Source organism: Oppia nitens, unplaced genomic scaffold (genome assembly GCF_028296485.1).
Source record: "Oppia nitens isolate AA-2021 unplaced genomic scaffold, nextdenovo-longstitch-racon4-pilon3 scaffold18_pilon_pilon_pilon, whole genome shotgun sequence".
Lineage (NCBI taxonomy): Eukaryota > Metazoa > Arthropoda > Arachnida > Sarcoptiformes > Oppiidae > Oppia > Oppia nitens.
The window spans coordinates 1,404,053-1,426,089 of record NW_026533197.1 but is presented as its reverse complement, the minus strand read 5'-3'; the positions used below and the strand labels follow the sequence as shown (position 1 = coordinate 1,426,089).

The window sequence follows — 22,037 nt, the reverse complement described above, 5'->3', positions numbered from 1 at the left end:
AAATAGTTTTTGTTAAACACCTTTTTTGGTCAAATTTGTCCTTTATTTTCAAAATTATGTACTAAAATGGTTCTCAAAGAATGAATTTCAAACATTTCTTACAAATCGTTAGGATTTTGTTCATCTTATCTGTGATTAAACCATATGTCGCACAATATTCAGATACAGTGGTAAGTGATTTGCAAATTGCATCTCAAGTTTCACTATTAGTTTTAAGCTTTTGTTTAATTTTTTAAAAAACAATCAATGTTTTGCTTATTTAATTAATATTTTGAAATAATGTCAAATAAAATGATAAAAGAGTTATCAAAAGATTGATTGAAACAAATGACAACTAATAATTTGTTGTGAAGTCTGTGTCGACAAACAGCTTGTTTTGGCTCACTTTGGGTTTCAATTCACTATTTTCCGGTCTTTAGCCAAAATTTTGTTGTGAGAAATGAGAGTAAATTGAAAAATAAGTAAATACTATAAACTATACTTTAAGTCATAGTAATAGTAATGAGAGGGTGTTTGGGGTGTTAGTAGTGTCTGTAAAGACCTAAGAAGTTAGAGTTAGTTATTGTATACTTGAAAGCTATGAGACTTAGAGAAGTAGTTTAGTCAAGACTTTAGTCAAGACTTTAGTCAAGACTTTAGTAATGATGAGTTCGTCAGAACAGAACATTGAGCTCTTGGCGTGTCTTTTACTAAACCAAAGACTTTTGTTTATTTTGATAGACTTCCAGGAAATGTATGATTTTGTAGGCATTTTCAACTCAAATGATGCTTCCAATTGACTATACATTACATTTGCATATCTGTTGCCTAAAAGTCAATTATTGGCATTTTATATATAATACAAATAGACTGAAATAACTTTATTTTCATTTATTGAAAGCAATTATAAACAAACAAAAGTGTAATAATTTTTAAATAATTAAAACTAAAAGAAATGCAATTTATGCTTAAATAAACCAGATTTGCATACAATTCATATGAATCACATTTTGATAACATTATAGACGATAAGCTATTTTAAAATTTATAAATATTTAGTCGTTAAGCAAATCGGAAAAATAATAAACCATTTTTTATATATAAATTTTCATACTTATAATTACGGCTCTATTTTTCGCACAATTTATTTATATATGCTTTAAAAAAATTCTTAAAAGAAATATTTTTGAGAAAACATAAAATACATTATATTTTATATAAGAATACAAATTATTTCACAAATATTTATATTTATGTTTACATTGAGAAAAGTGAAACTAATAATTATTTTAGAAATTAAATGAAAACTCCTATTGATTTAATGACTACAGTATGAAACAGATCACAGATCATTCACTTATCATTGAATTGACATTATATATGATATATAGTGTAAATAATATATATATAATTTTATATATATACTGTAGTATATATTGTGTAAAATGAATGTCTGAACCAATTTTTCGTTATCATTCGGTTTTTTCAATAAAAATTATGTGAATTTTAATGTAGATTTGGATTTTTATGATTAAATTCAATGATTAAACATTTATAATGTAAATAATAGATTTGTAATTATAAAAGAGTTTTCACTTAATAGTTGTTGAGTTGAAGTTACTTTCAATGCAAACAAAAACTTTCTTTTAGTTTAAAGTGTTTTGATTGAAGTTTTAGATAATAATTTATGACAAGAGCTGAATGTTTTTTGGTGGAGATATATGACTGACATTTGTTGTTAACAGTTTAACACCGGAATGTAAAACATAGCCCCTCTCACCCCACATGTAGTTAAACAGTTAGCTTATGTGACCTTTAATAACAATAAACGGCTGATATATTTGGATTTGTGACAACATTTTAAGCCACAAAACAGTTTGAATAAGAGTTTACAAATTGATGAGAAGTCGGATAAGTCCTAAACTACATGTAATACATGGCATTCATATAAATTTTCTTAATTAATGAGCACTTCATTCATATTTTTCATTCATTTTTTGCAAAACTCCTATAATTTTATGCATTTTTGAGACTTTAACTAAAAGTGAAAAATTTTATTACATAACAAATTGCTTTTTTGTATCAATAAATCAGTTTAATGTTTAGCTACTAGCGATTAATTAATTACCTCAATAATTGATTTATTACTTTTTAACAATTACTTTAAAATTGTTTTATATAAACAATCATAAAATATTATATTTTTGCATTTATATAAAATGAGATGATACATTATTTATTAAAACAATAATTAACATTGTTATAATTTAACTATAAAATATACTATTAAGCTTTAATTAAATTTTATAAATTCATTAAGTTACTAATATGAAACGTAAATAAATTTCAATTGTTATATATTTAACTTTAATGATAAACTTTAATTACAATGAATTCGGATCATTTTTATTTTATTTTATTTTATTTTTTGTAAAGTGTACTAAAATTTAAAGTAATTAAACTAAATTATACAAAATTTTTTATTTATTTTATTTCTAAATATGTGTTTTAATTGAGTTTATATTTAAGAGTAATTTAAGTTTGATGTCTATTTTAAGCCAAACTACGGACGAGGATATAGATACCAGAGCCCATCCCATCAATCGTATACTTACAATAACACCCAATGTGTGGGTTGTATACAAAACCAGTGTAAATGCATAGGAGAGAAGGGTTCGCGGGTCGGTTAGATGTCACCGATTATATGAATTCATTTTCTATTTCCAACTTTTATACATTTAAGGGCACACCAGGTCTTCCCGGACCAATAGGAGCACCGGGACTTCAGGGACATACCGGACCTGAAGGCTTGATTGGTGAAACAGGAGTAAAAGGTGATTCTGGAGCTGCAGGACCTCGAGGAATCAAAGGTGATCGTGGTAAAATGGGAATGCCTGGATTTCCCGGAATTAATGGAATTCCTGTTAGCTATTTTTTATTTACGTTAAATTATTTTTAGTAACAAATATATTTTTCAGGGACTTCCTGGTTCTAGTGGACCCAGAGGTTCACCAGGTCTTGATGGGTGTAATGGTACAGATGGCTTACCTGGATTGCCGGGTACATCTGGTAATGATGGACCACATGGATTAAAAGGGAGATTCGGTCCAAAAGGTTTGTCAATTTTTATAATTTTACAAATATATAATTTTATTGCATATTTTAGGACAAAAGGGTGAACCAGCTATAGGTCCGCCAGGACTTAAGGGACTTAAAGGTGAGTCGGGTAGAAATGGTTTTCCTGGAGAACCTGGTTTACCCGGCGCTGATGGTATTCCCGGTGCAAAAGGAGATATGGGATTTCCTGGTTCTAAGGTAATTAAAACGAGTTTCAATGTCATAATTATATTTTGTTTGTAAAATTTTATATTAGGGACACAAAGGAGACACTGGACCTCTTGGCCCTAAAGGTATTTAAAAACTAAAAATAAAAACATTTTAAAATTTAAAAAATTTAATAAATAAAGGAAATATGGGAATTGGTTATGACGGACAAAAGGGTGAACCGGGAGATAAAGGTGTATCCGGTTTACCCGGGAAAGATTGTAATTATACATATGCTATAGAAAGACCGGGATTGATAATTGGTCCACAGGGTCAACCGGGAAATAAAGGGCAAAAGGTATTAATACACATAAAATATCATTAATTATTTAATATTATTTTAATAAAATACTTTAATTATTTTTTTATATATTCAATAGGGCGAAATTGGTGTTTATGGTGAAAGAGGTTATGATGGTTTACCCGGACTACCTGTATGTTAATTTAAGTGAATTTAAATTAATCTAAAATAACACCTTTTTATATAAATTTAGGGAACTGTTGGTGATATTGGACCTAAAGGAGAAAAAGGATTATCTGGACATCCTGGTCCAAGAGTATTATTTAAAATATATAATTATTTATTTTATAAAATTAAAAGATAGTAATATTTAGGGTAAAGAGGGTTATCCCGGACCACATGGAAGTGTTGGCTTTAAAGGAGATCGAGGAGAGCCTGGAATTCCAGGTTTAGATGGCATTCATGGTATTAAAGGTGATTCTGGACCACCTGGTTTTCCTGGACAAAGAGGATTACAAGGACCGCCAGGTCCTCCAGGGGTTGATATAACTAGTTTTTTTTAACTTTAAAAAAATAATTTGTGTAAAACACTTGAACTAAAGTATTTTATAGACACTAAGTATAGATTACATTGTTGTATAAATCATAACCAAAATATAAATTCAATCGATTTATTCTAAAATAGTAATTATAATCTCAATTCATTAAATAGAATAATAATTTTTTAAAAATGAATTACAAATCAATAGTCATTTAGAAAAAATGATTTGTTTTTAATAAAAGGTAAACAATTTAATATATATCTAAATGTTATAAAACTTATAATAATAAATAACTAATAATATTAAAATTTATTTTTTATGTTTAAATCACTTAACTAACATCACTAAAAATATTTTAAAAAAATAATTATATAAATAATATTATATATGTTAAAAGGGAATTCATGGAAGAGCTGGACCTCGAGGATTACCCGGTCCAAGAGGTTTTCCTGGACTTCCTGGTCTGCCAGGAGCTGATGGATTGTCTGGTGAAATTGGACCAAGAGGACCACCTGGTCTTACAGGAGGTCCTGGTATTTCAGGACCACCGGGAAGGGAGGGACCAATTGGACAAAAAGGTAACAATTTATTTGAATTTTGTTTAATCAATTAAATATTTATAAAATTAATAATAGGAGTAAAAGGAGATGAAGGACACCCTGGACTACCAGGACTAACGGGTCCATCTGGTCTACCTGGACTTACCGGTTCTAAAGGAGAACCTGGGTATTATTATTTATTATTATTTATAACTATTTAATATTAATAAAAGTTATTTATAAGACCGAAAGGAAATCCTGGTTTTTCAATTCAAGGATCAAAAGGTATATTATTTATATTATAATATTGTAAAAATATAAATACTCTATACTTCTTATATATAATTAATTAGGTTTGGATGGAAGTCCTGGGTTAAATGGTTTACCCGGTAAAAAAGGAGAACCGGGAACAAAAGGAGAAATAGGAGCTCCGGGTTATTATAATAATTCCTAATAATTATTATATATATATTATTTTTATAAAACTACAATAACATTAACATTTTTATTAGGTGACTCAATTGATGGAATACCTGGTTTGCCTGGATTACCCGGAAAAAAAGGTGATCAGGGTTATCCTGGTCTATCCGGTAGACCAGGTTTATCAGGAGTACCCGGATTAAAAGGTAAATAATACTAAAGTTGTTTAAATAGTATAAAATATATTAAATACAATTTATAAATATAGGAGAAAAAGGTGGTTCGTGTCTCTCATGTATTTCGGGATTTAAAGGTATTGTTCTTAAGTCATATATAAACACAAATAATTTTTAATAATATAATATTATATATTAGGAGAAAAAGGCGACAGAGGTTTGGATGGATTACCAGGTTTTCAGGGAGAAAAAGGAGATCGAGGACCGGTTGGTCCACATGGGGTCAGAGGTGACGATGGCATACCAGGTCTTCCAGGATTACCAGGAGATGAGGTATTAATTGAAATATTATTTATTTTATTAAAATAAATATTTATTTAAACAATAAATTTAAGGGAAAACCAGGTCGTCCTGGAAGAGATGGTCAATCGGGAGAAAAAGGAGACTCAGCTTTTGTACCAATAGATTTGATACCTCGTAAAGGTATTATATTTTAAATACTTAAATGTAAATTTTTTAATATAAATATTAACAAAAATTAATTTTAATATAAATTTTAGGCGAAAAAGGTGAATTGGGACAAACTGGTCCAATGGGAATTCCAGGGCGTGACGGGACATCAGGTCTGCCGGGATTACCTGGAATTATAGGAATTAAAGGACATAAAGGAGACAAAGTATTTATAAATCAATGTTATTTTATACTAAAATTTTATTTTAATAAATAAGGGTTTCGCCGGATTTTCTGGAGAGCCAGGTAGACAAGGATTGCCAGGACTTCCCGGTTTTCCGGGAATGAAAGGAGATCCCGGAATTGGTAGACCGGGTGCACCTGGATTACCAGGAATAATCGGTCCAAAAGGAGACATTGGTTTACCCGGTAGAATAGGACCAAAAGGAGAACCAGGTTTAATATATTATTAATAAATATTTACTTTTATTAAATAATATTTATTTGTAGGACGACTTCCACGTCCCGGAGAAAACTTAACAATGCCAGTGGGACCACCTGGTCTTCCCGGTGAACCAGGTATTAATGGTGAACCTGGTTTACCAGGTCTTCCTGGAGCTCCGGGAAGGGATGGACTTTCAGGATTAAGAGGACATAAAGGTGATCGAGGGGAAGATGGTTTGGCTGGAATTCCCGGTTTAAGAGGTAAAAAATTGTTTTAAAAACACTATTGATTTAAAATTTAATTGCTTTTTAATTAAGGTCTTCCTGGAGATAGAGGTGATAAGGGAGAAATAGGTTCAATGGGTTTCCCAGGAGAACCAGGATTGAAAGGTGAATTTGGTTTATCGGGATTACCAGGACTTCCAGGTATTTTACTTAATAAATATATATAATTATTATATAAATAAGTATAAATATCTATTAAATGTTAAAATTTTATTTATAAAGGACAAAAAGGAGATTCAGGTTTACCTGGTATTGGTAGACCCGGACAATCTGGACTGCCTGGTTATCCGGGCTCTAAAGGAGATCAAGGAATGACTGGTATTCCGGGACAGACCGGTGAGAGAGGTTTGCCAGGAATTATTGGAATGAAAGGAGAAATAGGATTTCCTGGCTTACCTGGTTTGCCCGGTCATAAAGGAGATAAAGGTATATAATAAACTAAATTTATAAAAATTTCATTAATAAATATTAAACTATAGGTGAAACGGCAAGAGATGGATATCCTGGTCCAGAGGGTGCGCCCGGTTTGGCTGGAATTGATGGACCAAAAGGTATTTAATTTAAATTAAATATATATTAAGTAATAAAAACTATAAAAATAATTAAAGGCGAAAGAGGATACAAAGGTGACAGCGGTTTACCAGGAATACCAGGGTTACCAGGTGTTAAAGGTGTTAGTGGAATACCTGGTCTTCCAGGATTACCTGGAATTGATGGACCTTCTGGTAACAATGGTTTTCCAGGACAGGATGGATTACCAGGACTACCCGGAATTAAAGGTCTTATATATGATGCCTAAACTAACTTAAAATTATTAAATTTTAATTTTCAAAACAATAGGCGCAAAAGGGGATAGTCTTCCCGGTCTACCCGGTCCGCAAGGATTTGATGGAATACCTGGTCTTTCCGGACAAAAGGGTGATAAAGGAGACAATGGATTGCCAGGAATTGAAGGAAGACCCGGAATAATGGGACTTAAAGGTTAGTTTTATAGTAAATAAAAAATATTTTAATAATTAAGAAATATAGGTGATTCTGGATTACCTGGACAACCTGGTTTACCCGGTTTATCTGGAGATATTGGATTTTCGGGTGATAAAGGAGATGTGGGACTACCTGGGTTATCTGGTTTACCCGGACCACCAGGAAAAACAGGTTTAGGCGGTTTACCCGGAATCAAAGGAGATCCAGGATTGCCTGGTCTTGGTTTACCCGGTCCTCATGGAATCAAAGGCGAGAGAGGTATGGATGGTTTTCCAGGATTACCAGGTCTTCCCGGAATTAAAGGAGACAGTGGTTTACTTGGACTTCCTGGTTATAAAGGAGATAAGGTTTTCTTAAACAAATTAATTATATAAATAATATATAATAATTTTTAAAATTTATATGAAGGGCACACCTGGACAGCCCGGAAATCCAGGTTTTATTGGACCAATTGGTCCAATTGGTCCAAAAGGTTTTGATGGTCCACCCGGATTACCTGGGTTAAAAGGGCATAGTGGACAACCTGGGATTCAAGGACAGTCAGGATTAAAGGGTGACAGAGGACTGGATGGAATGCCAGGTTTACCCGGTTTGATAGGACCTAAGGGTGAATCAGGATTCCCAGGTTTGAAATTTATATTTAATATATTATTATTATATTTTATATATACCATATGTTTTGTATATTAATCATGAGTTATTAATAGGCGAAAGAGCAGACAAAGGAGATAAAGGATTGACTGGATTTCCTGGTCTACCGGGTCTTCCTGGACTTAAAGGTGATCGAGGATCTTATGGTTTGCCAGGACTTCCAGGTCTTAAAGGAAACTCAGGTCCACCTGGTTTTGATGGTCCATCAGGTCTTAATGGTCAACCCGGTCAACCTGGTATTAGTCACAATGTCTATATTGTAACATTTTTATTAATAAATTAAATATGTAAGGTGATGATGGACCCCGTGGACCTCCCGGTGAAATATGTCAGAAAGGAGAATCCGGTCCACCTGGACTTAATGGTTTTAATGGCCCACCTGGTTATTCAGGTGAAAAAGGTGAACAGGGATTACCAGGAATTCCTGGTCAAAGAGGACTTCCAGGAGATTCAACACAACCAGGTCAACCGGGTGCTAAAGGTGATCGAGGATATCCCGGTTCTTCAGGTTTGCCGGGACGTGCAGGTGTTCCAGGACAGAGAGGCGATGATGGACTTCCCGGTTTCCCCGGAACTAAAGGTTAACAGTTTTATTTTTGATCAAAATATTAATTAATAAAAATATATCAATTTAGGCGATAGAGGACTTCCAGGTCCTCCAAGTACTGATAGTGGAGTGCGAGGTCCACCCGGAGAACCTGGTTTGACACATAAAAAATTATGTAAATGTGTATTAATTTTTTAATTTTAAAAAAATAGGATATCCTGGACTTAGCGGTTCAAAAGGCGATAAAGGTACGGCTGGATTCCCCGGTTTACCCGGATTACCCGGTCTAAAAGGGGACAGAGGTTATGATGGAGTTCCAGGTATTTCAGGACTTCCAGGTCAGTGTAAAAAATAAATTGTTATATTTAGATAAAATTATAATATATTGATTTGATTTATAGGAATAAAAGGCGTAATCGGACCAAAAGGTAACTAAAAGTATTGACAAAAAAAAATATTGAAGTGTTTTATTATTTGTTGAATTATAGGAGAAAAAGGTTATATACCTCCGGGACAGCTCTTACAAGGAATCAAAGGAGATAAAGGAGAGAGAGGACAGACCGGTGATTATGGACCACAAGGCATGTCATCAAATGATAACAATTTATACAATAATTTTATTTATAAACAATATATATTTAATAGGACTTAAAGGAATACCTGGCCAACCAGGCTTTCCGGGTAAGATATACAGTATTTGTATAATATACAGTAAATTAATATAAATTTTAATAATACTATAATTATGTCAACAAAGGTATTAAAGGCGAATACGGCAGACCGGGAACGACAGGTTTGCCCGGATTGCCCGGTCTTCCGGGCATCAAAGGAGATCGTGGAATTGCAGGTTTATTGGGACCTCCGGGACTGCCAGGACTAAAAGGGTCACCGGGTTATCCCGGACCTCCAGGTGATTCTGCTGGGGATTACTTAATGGGTATACTTTTGGTACGTCACAGTCAATCAGCTGCTGCTCCTGAATGTCCAAATACTATGGAGAAGATGTGGGACGGATATAGTCTACTATATATTGAAGGCAATGAAAAGGCACACAATCAAGATCTCGGTGCGAGTCATGACTTATAACTTATTTATATTAAGTGATTAACTATTTGTTTTGTTTATAGGCTTTGCTGGTTCTTGTCTCCGGAGATTCAGTACAATGCCATTCCTATTCTGTGACTTTAATAGTGTCTGTAATTATGCGTCAAGAAATGATAAGTCTTATTGGTTGTCAACCAATGCACCCATACCTATGATGCCGGTCGGAGAAGAAGCCATTAGACAATACATCAGTCGATGCGTTGTTTGTGAAGCGCCAGCAAATGTGATCGCCATTCACAGTCAGTCACTTGATATACCTGACTGTCCCGGAGGATGGACTTCATTATGGATTGGTTACAGTTTTGCTATGGTTTGTATACATATTTTAATAATATACTATACAATGGATAAAATTCTCAAATAATACTACAAATAGCATACGGCTGCCGGTGCTGAAGGTGGCGGTCAATCTCTATCAAGTCCTGGCAGTTGTTTAGAAGATTTCAGAGCCACGCCATTCATAGAGTGCAACGGCGCCCGCGGGACCTGTCATTACTTCGCCAATAAATTTAGCTTTTGGTTGACAACTATTGAATCGAGGGCTCAGTTTGAGAGACCCATTAGTGAGACACTGAAAGCAGGAAACCTGAGGACAAAAGTGAGCCGATGTTCGGTTTGCATCAAAAACACCAGACTATAGCTTAGGTTACTTAAGGAACCAATTCTTCAATTTAACCAATTATTGCATTACTTTTGTTTTATTACCAAATTTAATGTACAGATAAAGCTTTATTGCAATCAAAACAAACATTCAAACTATATTCATGTCTCAACACAAACATAATTGTGTAAAGCATTTCAAGTGCTTTCATTAATTTAAGTCTAAATTTGTATTAAAAAAAAAAAGTTTGAGTGATTTATTTGTTAAAACCAGTCAAGTAGTCATTTATATTATTTATTAATTTTTTGTAAAATTTATATATATATTTAAAATAATCAAAAACCGAGTGATATGAGATATTTATAGGACTTTTAATGATATTATGTCAGCTTATTATGTATAAACCCTGTGAAGATCACTGTTCACTGCCGGACAGCAACCACTGCCAAACCGGTCAGATATTTATTATCAATTATAATTGTTATGTAATATAAATCGCATTAATTTAAAGATATTTCACTGCCATTTAAAAAAATATTGTTTAAGTTATACTTATATAACAAAAACTAGTCGTTCATCGAAATCAAAACTCATTCCCAATAAATTGTTGCTTAGAATAAATATGATTAAATAAATTGCAAAATGTTTTTATTGTTATTTTAAATTTGTAATCACTTCAACCAATTGGGACAATCCTATCGTTTGTCTTTCCAATTCCGTATAATTACTTTCAATTAATTTAATTAATTGATTGAAATAGTGTTGAATTTTCACCTATAATTTAATGAAATATTAGCACAAAAGTAATCACTTATTTTAATTTTAATTTAATGATTTAGTGTTTATTTATAAAAGAAAGTATGAATGGTTTTAATGTTATTTTTCCAAAATTATCTTTTATGCACAAATCATTTTCAAATTAATTAATTTAAAATAAGTGATTACTTTTGTTGGTCGAAAAAGGATAGCCTGAGTATCTTTATTAGCTAAATATAAAGCCATTTTTGATTCAACAATTGCCAGATTTTGATTGTACTCATTCATCACTTCATTTATTACAACCTTAAGATTTTCTGCACTACTAAATGTCTGATGAGTTTTAAGTTGATTTGCTTTAAGGAGAACTGTTGACAAATCAATTAATTTAATGAGAGATGATATCAATAGTAGTGTGGCGTGTGATATGAATTCTTCACATTTCATCTTTATTTTATTGTCGACAGCTTTTTGTGAGTCGACAACCTTTTCAGTTACCTGAGGAGCGCCCTATCATTTGAGATAATATTAAGTATAAGATTTAAAGTTTGCAATTAAATTACAATTACCTCAAATAAAAACTTTAATAATGCATTATTTGTAGTCAAAGTGAATAAATTTTGTCTCTTTTGAATTAAATCAAAAGCGGCGTCTATTTTAATATAAAAAAAATTAAAAAAAATTACATTTTATTATATTGTAATAAAATAAACAAAATTTCAAAACTAACTTTTAGTTCGACTAAAATCAAGTGACACTTCTTTTAGTGTGATCTCTATATGAAAGGGAGAGATCTGTTCACGAATTATCAGTAAATGTTTTATAAAAAACATTAAGCCATCCAATAAAGTCTAAATTTTACATAAAAATATCAACTGTATTCATACGGTAATAATAATAATAAATGTAATCTAAATAAAACAAACCTTTCTTTTGGTGATTTGATTGTGAGCTAATTCAAGTGATTCAATACAAGCAGCCAATACTTCTTGTGAAAGGCCTTGAAATGTTTGTCTCTATTTTAATAAATTATTAATTTTAATATTTGATTTTTTGTGTACCGATAATAGATATTAAACTCACATCTAATGAATGATAAAGTTTAGTCAAACATAGAAGAGTTCGACGGACTGTTGGGTACCACATGCCGTGCAAATCTGCCGGTGATTCTGATTTTAACATACAATTTGTCTTAGTTTTTGTTAATAAATTGCAACAATAGATATAATGTTTGATAATAATAATAATAATAATATATTTTTAATACTATTAATATCTTTCTTAGTCCTCGCGTAAGTCCTTTCGTTTGTAGCAAAAGATATGTCTGAAAGACATGAAGAGACAGAATCTGATCGATTTCTTCTGCAATCACTATTCTCTTCGTTTGAGTCTTGATTATCGATTTTTTCGACTAAATTTAGTGCAATATTCTAACAAAAACATAAATATTGTAATTTAATTAAATAATTTAATTATAGCATACTTTCATCATTTCTAGTTTTTCAGGATAAGCTAAATCTCCCGAACCGGGGGTATAACCGATGATATTTGATTCAATGTATATATTGCATCTGTAAACAAGTCTTTCTTGTGTGTCTTCAAGCAATCGTTCCATTGAACGGATAAAAGGACTCAATTCTTGTGCTTTTTAATTATTTTTAATGACAACCAATAAGTTTTATCAAATGTTAAATTCGTTATTAAATTAATTAAAATCATATAATAATAAATACATACAATGGTTCATAATATTCTCGCTAATCATTTCATTCTTTAAAATATAACAAATCTCTGAAAGTGACTCTAAATGCTCCAAATGGATGACTACTGGTCTTAATATATTGTAAAGCATTTGACAATTCTTTGTTAAAAATTCACTAAAAAATTAATATTAAATGACAATTGATTTATGTTATACCATATGTTAATATAAAAATAATAATAATAAGTAAATTACTGACTCTAAAAGATTAGTATTTTTCGTAAAAAATTGAAAGAATAGTTGGTATTCGTCCTGACAAATATGGATCAACATATTTGATGAACTCTTTATAAGTGAACAATAATTGCGATTATATGAAGTAACCATTTCATCGATAGCAAGTGACAATACTGGACCAATTAGCGACTCTCTCACATTAAAATAACATTGATGACATTCAGACAAATATTGCTGATATCTTAGAAATTGTATTACCGGTAAAATTAAAAATATAAATAAAATATAAGTAAATTAAATACAATTTTAATTGCGTCCGCTCTTCAATTTGTTGCATTAAAGTCTTAATTCTGTGAGCATTGGTTTGAAATTTGCCGTAAAATAATGTGAAGACACTGTCGTTTGGTGTCAACGAGTCTTTTGTTTCGGGCATTACTTGTTGAGCCGTCTGTTCCAGTGTTTTGATGACATGACTCTTGATAGTCAACAAAGCCTGTGACTGCAAGTGTTGAAATTGCTTCAGATATGACTCGGACTCTCTGTAATTTGTCTTTGTCTCCAAATATAAAATGCATTCATCCAGACGTGACAACATTGGCATCAATGACTCGTTGAGGACAAGCATTGTCGGTGCAGACAATTTCTGTAATTAACCAAACATTCAACATATCATTCATTCATTCATTTATCTATTACTTTGGAAATGACTGCCAATTCATCAAAATAAGTCAATTTTTGGTTAATTGTTTCAACCGCTACTATGAGGCCGTGCTTTAAACAAACAAATCATTAATTATTGTTTTAATAAAATATTTTGAAAAACCTGTTGTTGTAAAAGTTGTTCACACGATGTATGCAATGATTTCGTCTTATTGGACACCGAGAGATATTGTTGACGCAATTGATCCAAATGTGATAAACTTGTCTTCACCTCATCTAACAGTTCACAGCATTCATAGTAATAATTCAATAGTTTTCTGTTAAATATTGAATATTAAAATATTAAATCAAATAAACAATAAATTAATTGATTACTCACTTAAATCGTGAATCACTTTCATTAATCACTTGACTTTCAATACTTTCAAACCAATTGTCAAACTTTAATATAAAGTAATAAATAATATAATTATAAAAACATTTTAAAAATTTGTTTCAATTATTGAAAATAAAAAATTAGTGAAAATCAATGAAAACCTCATATAAGTCATTGAAGTGATCCATCAATTGGTAGTCTTTAGTAAGAGTTATCTCATTATTAGTTGTGTCCTCGCAGTCATCCCTCTTATCACTTGATGTCTGAATTTGCTGTCATTAATGAAATCATTGAAATGATATATAAATTGAATAATAGATTAAATAATACATTACTTGATTTGTTTGGCAAATGTTGTCCAACTTTGTCAAAAAGTTATGTTGATGTGAGAGTACGGGAGCGCATCCATTGACTATACCATTGTCTATACCATTGTCTATACCATTGTCTTCCCATTTGTCGATCACAACTAAACGCATCATTTTATCAATTTATTAAACAATTAAATTTTATTATAATTAACAACAAATCAATTAAAACATGAGTTGTCAATAATATTGTATATAATGTATTAAGTAAAGCACTACGAGGTGGTTCAGCCAATAGCAGATGTGGTATCAATGTAGAGGTAAAAATGACATCACATATACTATTAGTGCATACAAGCATACAGTATAAATCAATGCATTGACTTATTAATACACAGTATACTATATAGTGTTGCCAAAAAAAAAAAATTTACACTTATTTTTTTATAAAAATATATTATTTATATACTATATATCAGACCTTGTCTCTGACTTGTATAATTCAATGTAGATGAAAAATAAATTTTAAAAAAATAATCCATTGACTTAATGGTTAAACAAAAACAAATTTAAAAAAAAAATCTAATAATTTAAAAATTAATAAATACAGTTTTTAAATATCAATTAATTCATAAGCAGTTATAAATTAATAATTTTTATTTTAATTATTTTTATAACATTTAACATAAAAACAATTTTTTAAAATTGTGATAATAATAATCAATGATTATTTTTATTTTATATTTATATAATATAATCAATTATGTAAACAAGATGTTTAGAATAATTTATTTTTTATAATTGTGGTTTCAAAGTACGTTATTTTATTTATTTAATAATTTTAATTTTATTAGTTTTAATAATTAATATTTTATTTATTTTAGTTTTTTATGGATATTAAGTTTGTTTTTGAAAATTTTATATTATTAATATACTGATATATATATATGATTAATAAACTTACAATCGAAGTGGCTATTGATTTCTTAGAAATGGAACATCAAATATGTAATAATAAATATAAAATTTCATGTTTATCTGAGTATTTAATTAAAGCTCAATATCTTAATTATAATAATTTTTATTTAATACATAAATTATCAATTGTTAAAAACAATGTTAATTTTATTGATAATACTAATACTAATGTTATATATTATAATGATTTGTGTCCGATTGAATATAAAATTGATTTTATATAAAAAGGAATTGAATAAATTTATTTTAATTATAATATCTTATTAAAATTATAATATATAATTTATTAAAATAATACTGTATAAATAAATGTATTATATAATAAAATAGTTGTATAATAAATTTTTGTGAATATAATTAAATAAATATTTTTCATTTATTTACTATATTTATAATTTAGTTTATTTTTACAGATTAATAAATAATAATAATAAATTATAATAAATAAAGGATTTAGAGCTCTTAAATAATGATTAAAATATAATTTATAAAATATATAGTATTTACTATTTTTTAGCTGGCAACGCTAGTTACGTTACAGTATTTTACCACATGTATTATACATGTAAAACAATTTGTATATAATGTTATTTATATCTGATATTAAATACAGTCTATTAATAATGTATTAATGTTTTACCAAACATTACGTTTAAAGTGCTTTCATTTTGACGTTTTTAATACAGTTTTTAATACAAACTTTATATATTAAATACATTTAATAAATTTAATAAATTTAATAAATTTAATAAATTTAATAAAGATTATAATATTATAATAACTTTTCAAAATCAAGAATACAATTATTTAGATTTACTGTATTTTATTAATACATTATTAATTATGATTTATATTCATAGAAAACATTGTTATTTATGATACAGTAATTGTATATTAATTCTAATTTTAATTATTTATCATTTATTATTGTATATAATCTTTTATAATATATAAATAAATAAAAATTATATATTATTTCACGAATTTCTTAGTTTTAAAAAATATATACAGTATATATCGGTATATATACAGTGGATAATATATATTTACATTTATTTTATGATATTTTATTTTATTGATTTAATAATTGTCATATATTTCTCATTTTTAAATTGTAATCCAAATATATTTTTTCCATTCATTCAATCCACATATAATTCAAATGAAATTATTGAAACTTATTTTATTAAAACTTATTAATTTATAATATAAATTTTATAGAATAACTAAATTATAATTATGTAAATTAACACTAATTAAATCATTTATTAATAATATTTGCTTGACATTATTTTTTAAATTTTAATATTAAAATTAAAATTAGTTATACATAGTGTATCATTACCTGTAGTACATATTTTTTACAATTATTGTTACAAAAATAGTACTAATTCTTAAACAACTGTTTATTGTAAATTTGAGTCCTTTATAAATAAATCTAAATAATTATAGGCTGTTCTTGACTTTCGTTTGTCAATTATAAATATATATATATTTAACTAAATCTCTTTAATATTTTATAAATAATATTAACTAAAATATTTTAAAGTTTTTTAGTAAATATTTTTTCATTAGCTCAATGAAGAGGGCATTTCAAATACTATTGATTTTGTGATAAACTTATAAGAGTTGTTAAATTATTATTAGGCGATACTGGACAATTTTCTAAATAAACAATATAATTATACAAATTATAAAATTTGACTCAAAAATATTATATAATTATTTTTATTGTATATTTTAATACAATTTTTAATAATATTTTTCCAAAAATGGATTATTCAGTTAAGTACTGGACGTTTAACAACCATTGATACTATAGATATATATTGTATTGTATTTGAATATATACTGTAGTAAACTATAGAATCAAATAATATATATTAAGTACAGTAGGATTGAGTAATAGAGATGTATTGTCAATGACTGACATAACTGTAAACATAGTTTAAATGCAATTGAATGACAAAATCATTGAATTGATAACAAAATCAAAAGTTTGGTTTAAATCATAATCTATTGACTTATGTTTTGGACAAACATTTGGTTTAATTGATTGCAATATTGATTACAAGTAAGAGTTTGATACTAATTGTTGTGATTATAATTGTTGCGATATATTACGTATTAATTGATTGCAGATGTCTTACGACTTAATTATTATTTGATATGTCATCTGAAGTGCCGTTAGATTTGACTAATGAGTCCAAAGACAAGACTATAGATAATACTAAATGTAAATCAATTCATCATTTATTCATTTATTCATTCAATAACTAAATGCTTTTCAATTGATTTTTATCTAAAGTATCAATAAATTCAAACCTAATTAATGGAGAAAAGAGTAGAAAATTTAAGAGAAAGTCACGAAATGACATCCAGAAGGTTATCAGTGATATCAAAGACAATGTCATTGATGCGACCGTTAAGAAACAGAGATCAGATAATTATAGCACCGGTAGTCAAGATGTCAATCCTTTACAAAGGGGAAGGTATGGACTTAGACTATTGCCCACACAAGTCGACTATTATCAAGTATTTATTAAATTTTATTATCACTTTAAACATATTTTATTTAAATATCATATTTGATGTCATAAACTGATATTTTTATATATGATATGATATTAGATATTGAAATCAATCAATGAATATCCTATACTTTATTATATCTTTTTATTTCAATTATATTATTTTAATTTCAACTTTAAGATTTTTACTAATGAACCAAAAATTTAATTATTTTATATAAAAAATAACATATAATATACATTATTTTAATAATTTTATTTTGCAATTTATTATACTTTACTGTAATACAATACAGTTTGGTTTAGTACTATTACAAAGCGTTTTTTTATAAAGATTATATAATTTATTAAAATTACCGGTAATACCAAAACACTTTTAATTTATAAGTAAAATAGTATTAAGTTTTTAATGACCAAGATGATTTTATATAATATTATTTATATTATTAAAATGCTAAAACAAATCTTATCATTTTGAAAAAATACATAATACATGTATAATAATTTACATGTAAACTACAGTACAGTAATGCTATTTATAAAATTTTAATACAATGTCATATAATTTTTTGAAATTACACTTTCCTTACCTAACATATTGGTATCCCTTATAAGTACAGAAATTAAATACATTACTCTACAGTACAATACCGGTAGTATACCTCTCAACAAACTATACTGTAGTTGCTTATCAAATATGATTTATTTTATTTTATTTTCAAGAACTGTATTTCCCAAAAAACTCAAATATTTTTGAAAAATATTACTTTAATTTAATATTTGACAATATTAACAATTTTCTAGTAATCAATTTTATATAACAAAATTTACATTAAATATTAGCTATTAGTTTTAGTTATTTTTTCCAAATTGTAACGTTTTTAACGCTGTAAATACCTTACAATATTATATAAATTTTTATGAAGTTTCTAAAAATTTTATTTACAAAAGATAATTAAATAAATATTGTAATTGAAATTATTTTTATCAAAAAATTATCTACAATCAATTATTACAATAATAATATTTGGTATTACAATAAAACTTAATTAAGTTTAAAATTTACCGGTAATACTTATTTTATTGTAAATATTTTTTAATTAAGTCAATATTAGAGGATAGACGCGTCCGTATATATAAGGAGTCTTCCCGATTGGTTGCCAATGAGGAGACAATTGTTAATAATTTAAATACAGAGCATAAGAAAACAATCAAATCCAAGCAAACAATTGGAAAATTTGAAGTAATGCTGTATTTAATAGAATTTTAAATGTTTTTATATAACTAATTGTTTTGTGTTTTAGTTTGAGATCGGAGATATAGTTTGGGCGACACTACCTAATTATAAAACATGGTTTCCGGCACTTATTATATCACATTTGCATTGTAAGCAAAAAGTGCCAAAAAAGGGTCAAACTTGGGTCTATTGGTTTGGTGACCATCAGGTTTCGGAAATTTCTAAATCAAAGATTAAATCATTTGTCGACAATTTTACTGATCTGAGTAAAGGCACTTCTTCTCTAACTAGTTTAAGAGTTAAAGAAGCGCTTCAGGTGTTGGCTGTTAGAGGAGAAGTTAACATTGAATCAGATGAAAATGCGGCCACAAGTAGTACCTGTGAAGATGAAGAAAAAAGTGCACTCATTTCGTGGGCTAGAAATGGTTTTCAACTAAAGACTGGATTATCCCATAACACCGCTTTCAAAGCTAATCCACTTAATCCTATTCCTCCATCAGCAGCAATATATCTACCATTAGATTCAGTGTATTCCGAAGCTCTAAAGACAGATGAAAGACTTCAACAAATAGTTTACTATGAAGTAGACAAAGGAGAAAGTAATGAAGCATTGCATGAATTGCCAGAATATAAAGTACAACAAATAGATCGCGTGAAGAATAATGAGACCACAATTTATCACATTTGTATTGCTTGTTGTTGTGACGCCGAGTCTCTTGCAAACACCAATTCAAAAGCACTTCTCGAACACCCGATTTTTGAGGGCGGGTTATGTCGTCTCTGTCATGACTCCATACGCGTAACAATGTATGCGCCGGGAAGTGATTACAAAAATGTATGCATTATTTGTTGTATTTGTATTTATTTTTTATAGTACAGTATTTATTTATATATGTATGGTTTACGTTAGTCTTTTTGTGCAATTTGTGGCCAATTGGGCAAACTTGCAATTTGTGAAAATAACATATGTCATCGGTAAGAATATAATTTAAATTATATGATATAATACATGGTTTTAAGTTTTAAATTGTTTTTATTTTTAGAGTTTATTGTTTGAAATGTATTGACCTTTTGATTGGATCTGGAATTCACTTAAAGGTATTTTTTAAATAAAATAAATGTATTTATATGTACTGTACTTATATTTACCGTAATATAAAACTTATTTTAAAAAAGATATTAGAGACCGAAAAGTGGGAGTGTTTTATATGTAATCCTAAACAAGAAATGGGACTCTTGAGGATTCAATCCAATTGGAGATTTAATGTTAAACTTCTTTTCGATTCATTTGTTAATGGATTAAAATCGTTAAATTTAATCCAAGAAATAAATAATGATAAGAAACCGATAAGAATATTATCTTTGATAGATGGCATTTCCTCAGGTATTAACATTATTTTTAATTATTTTTAATATTTATACCATATATTGTATATTTGCAGCAAAGCTAGCGTTTGATAAGTTAGGTATTAAAGTGGAAGCATATTATGCATCGGAATCGGATACAACTGCCATTGAAATCGCAAAGAATTACTATAAGAATAGTATTATAATTGTAGACTCTATGGAAAATTTAACACTTGAAAAGGTTTCTGTTTCTATAAAAATAATTAACTTTTAATAAATTATTATTTTTAAAAAAATAAAGATTGCATCCATGGGTCCAATTGATTTAGTCATCGGTTCTTCGCCACCCGAATATTCTTTAAATTCTTCCACTCGAAAGAGTCTAATTGGTTTGTAAATAAATATATAGTAGTTATTTGAATTGCAATTAATTAGTTATATTTGTAAATCTAACAAATTGTATATATTTTATATACAGAAAATAAAGGTAGCGGTCATTACTTTTTATATTTCAATCATGTCTTGCATTTGCTTCGCCTAACAAATAAAAGTCGACATATTTTCTTCTTATGTGAGAACTCTAATCCATTAAGTATAACACAAAGAGATGTTATTTCAAATTTATTTATGGTATGATTAAAAAAACTTAACATTATTTATATGAATTATTTAAAATTATCTGTAATATGAAATTCAGTGCAAACCAATAACCTTATTTGCCAGCGATGTTTCACATAATCGGAATCGATATTATTGGAGTAATGTTCCCGGAATTAAAAGGTTTGTTAATTATAATATTAGTTAATTTAAATACAAAGTGTTACAATAAATTACATTATATTTAATTTAATAGAATATTAAATACGCTATTAAATTATTTATTATAAATTAGACCACTTCCACAAACAATTCAAGAAAAATATATAAGTTTGATAAACATATTGTCTCAAAATGTCACACGAAAATCAAACTCAGATAAATCTCAATCAAACGAATCCGAAGACAAAAGTTTTGAACCAAAAGAGTTAGAAAAGTTGTTTGAATTGCCTCCCGATTACACTAATATCAACTCAATGGACACAACTATCAGACAAAGTCTATTAACTCGAAGTTGGTGTCAATCGATTCTTTGTCATCTAATCTGGTCGTTGACTGACTTTTTTATTACTGACCAAAAAAATCAATAATTATAACTTTTTCATATTTTTATTTGATATAAAATTATTACTTTTTGTCATTAAATCATATGTTAATTAATTTATTTAACTCACAAAGTCGTTGCAGTAATTATTAGTTATCTTTTATTTAAAATTAGATTTATAATTTGTTGTTTATTAAGCTTTTATAATCATTACCGGTAATTGTAATAATCATTAAGTATTCAATATATACAATATAATAGTGTTTAAGTTGATTTTGAAATCCATTAAATTGATTAATTATTAAATTTGACAACAAGTTTATATTATTAATATGAATGAATAATTATTTGATATCTAAATTGGATGAGTGGCACAATTTATTCAACAATAAATAAATGACAAATTATTAATTTATATATATATATATATATACTGTATATATATACGTTATATAATTTTTATATATAATAAAACAT

The 22,037-nt window shown here is 28.1% G+C and overlaps 3 protein-coding genes across 4 annotated transcripts; 2 read left to right on the top strand and 1 right to left on the bottom strand.

The window, feature by feature from the left end:
• Nucleotides 1–20: 20 nt before the first annotated feature.
• Nucleotides 21–10,879, top strand: LOC128965768 (collagen alpha-2(IV) chain-like). 2 transcript variants are annotated; one of them, XM_054312532.1, is made up of 38 exons: nucleotides 21–170; nucleotides 2,538–2,660; nucleotides 2,723–2,902; nucleotides 2,958–3,093; nucleotides 3,146–3,294; nucleotides 3,353–3,389; nucleotides 3,447–3,601; nucleotides 3,684–3,737; nucleotides 3,798–3,860; nucleotides 3,919–4,083; nucleotides 4,484–4,664; nucleotides 4,722–4,812; nucleotides 4,870–4,910; nucleotides 4,979–5,059; nucleotides 5,138–5,251; nucleotides 5,314–5,358; nucleotides 5,421–5,554; nucleotides 5,617–5,704; nucleotides 5,782–5,897; nucleotides 5,950–6,127; nucleotides 6,182–6,376; nucleotides 6,434–6,541; nucleotides 6,623–6,826; nucleotides 6,880–6,951; nucleotides 7,009–7,179; nucleotides 7,241–7,381; nucleotides 7,430–7,731; nucleotides 7,793–8,009; nucleotides 8,092–8,271; nucleotides 8,328–8,615; nucleotides 8,671–8,736; nucleotides 8,795–8,920; nucleotides 8,984–9,010; nucleotides 9,071–9,163; nucleotides 9,228–9,263; nucleotides 9,340–9,648; nucleotides 9,710–9,996; nucleotides 10,063–10,879. In XM_054312532.1, the coding sequence occupies exons 1-38, from the start codon at nucleotides 81–83 to the stop codon at nucleotides 10,324–10,326; spliced, it is 5,307 nt and encodes a 1,768-aa protein (XP_054168507.1). In that variant the 5' UTR covers nucleotides 21–80; the 3' UTR covers nucleotides 10,327–10,879. The 2 variants fall into 2 exon arrangements, with proteins under 2 accessions (XP_054168507.1, XP_054168508.1); XM_054312533.1 differs by lacking the exon at nucleotides 21–170 and adding an exon at nucleotides 1,850–1,908.
• A 62-nt stretch (nucleotides 10,880–10,941) lies between these two features.
• Nucleotides 10,942–14,616, bottom strand: LOC128965877 (conserved oligomeric Golgi complex subunit 3-like). The gene is made up of 16 exons (XM_054312655.1): nucleotides 14,354–14,616; nucleotides 14,180–14,290; nucleotides 14,022–14,083; nucleotides 13,806–13,959; nucleotides 13,679–13,753; nucleotides 13,285–13,625; nucleotides 13,005–13,223; nucleotides 12,781–12,920; nucleotides 12,527–12,687; nucleotides 12,311–12,473; nucleotides 12,127–12,212; nucleotides 11,970–12,059; nucleotides 11,774–11,894; nucleotides 11,613–11,695; nucleotides 11,233–11,553; nucleotides 10,942–11,061 (listed from the first exon to the last, which is right to left on the bottom strand). Exons 1-16 carry the CDS (start codon nucleotides 14,498–14,500, stop codon nucleotides 10,942–10,944), a joined length of 2,394 nt encoding a protein of 797 aa, XP_054168630.1. The 5' UTR covers nucleotides 14,501–14,616.
• Nucleotides 14,617–17,199: 2,583 nt separating this feature from the next.
• On the top strand, nucleotides 17,200–21,771 carry LOC128965933 (DNA (cytosine-5)-methyltransferase 3B-like). The gene is made up of 13 exons (XM_054312714.1): nucleotides 17,200–17,378; nucleotides 17,446–17,540; nucleotides 17,613–17,839; nucleotides 18,941–19,078; nucleotides 19,140–19,907; nucleotides 19,983–20,047; nucleotides 20,116–20,170; nucleotides 20,249–20,456; nucleotides 20,515–20,660; nucleotides 20,721–20,808; nucleotides 20,898–21,049; nucleotides 21,117–21,199; nucleotides 21,312–21,771. Exons 2-13 carry the CDS (start codon nucleotides 17,474–17,476, stop codon nucleotides 21,604–21,606), a joined length of 2,292 nt encoding a protein of 763 aa, XP_054168689.1. The 5' UTR covers nucleotides 17,200–17,378; nucleotides 17,446–17,473; the 3' UTR covers nucleotides 21,607–21,771.
• The last annotated feature ends 266 nt before the right edge of the window (nucleotides 21,772–22,037 follow it).

Coding starts and splice junctions, on each gene's coding strand:
- LOC128965877 (XM_054312655.1), bottom strand. CDS start 14,500: ATGATGCGTTTAGTTGTGATCGACAAATGGGAAGACAATGGTATAGAC. Junction 12,474..12,526: donor AAAAACTAGAAATGATGAAA/GTATGCTATAAT, acceptor TGTTTTTGTTAG/AATATTGCACTAAATTTAGT. Junction 11,554..11,612: donor TATTAAAGTTTTTATTTGAG/GTAATTGTAATT, acceptor CTCAAATGATAG/GGCGCTCCTCAGGTAACTGA.
- LOC128965768 (XM_054312532.1), top strand. CDS start 81: ATGAATTTCAAACATTTCTTACAAATCGTTAGGATTTTGTTCATCTTA. Junction 3,094..3,145: donor AGGGAGATTCGGTCCAAAAG/GTTTGTCAATTT, acceptor TGCATATTTTAG/GACAAAAGGGTGAACCAGCT. Junction 3,295..3,352: donor TGGGATTTCCTGGTTCTAAG/GTAATTAAAACG, acceptor ATTTTATATTAG/GGACACAAAGGAGACACTGG.
- LOC128965933 (XM_054312714.1), top strand. CDS start 17,474: ATGTCATCTGAAGTGCCGTTAGATTTGACTAATGAGTCCAAAGACAAG. Junction 17,840..18,940: donor CACAAGTCGACTATTATCAA/GTATTTATTAAA, acceptor TTTTTAATTAAG/TCAATATTAGAGGATAGACG. Junction 20,048..20,115: donor GAAAATAACATATGTCATCG/GTAAGAATATAA, acceptor TTTTATTTTTAG/AGTTTATTGTTTGAAATGTA.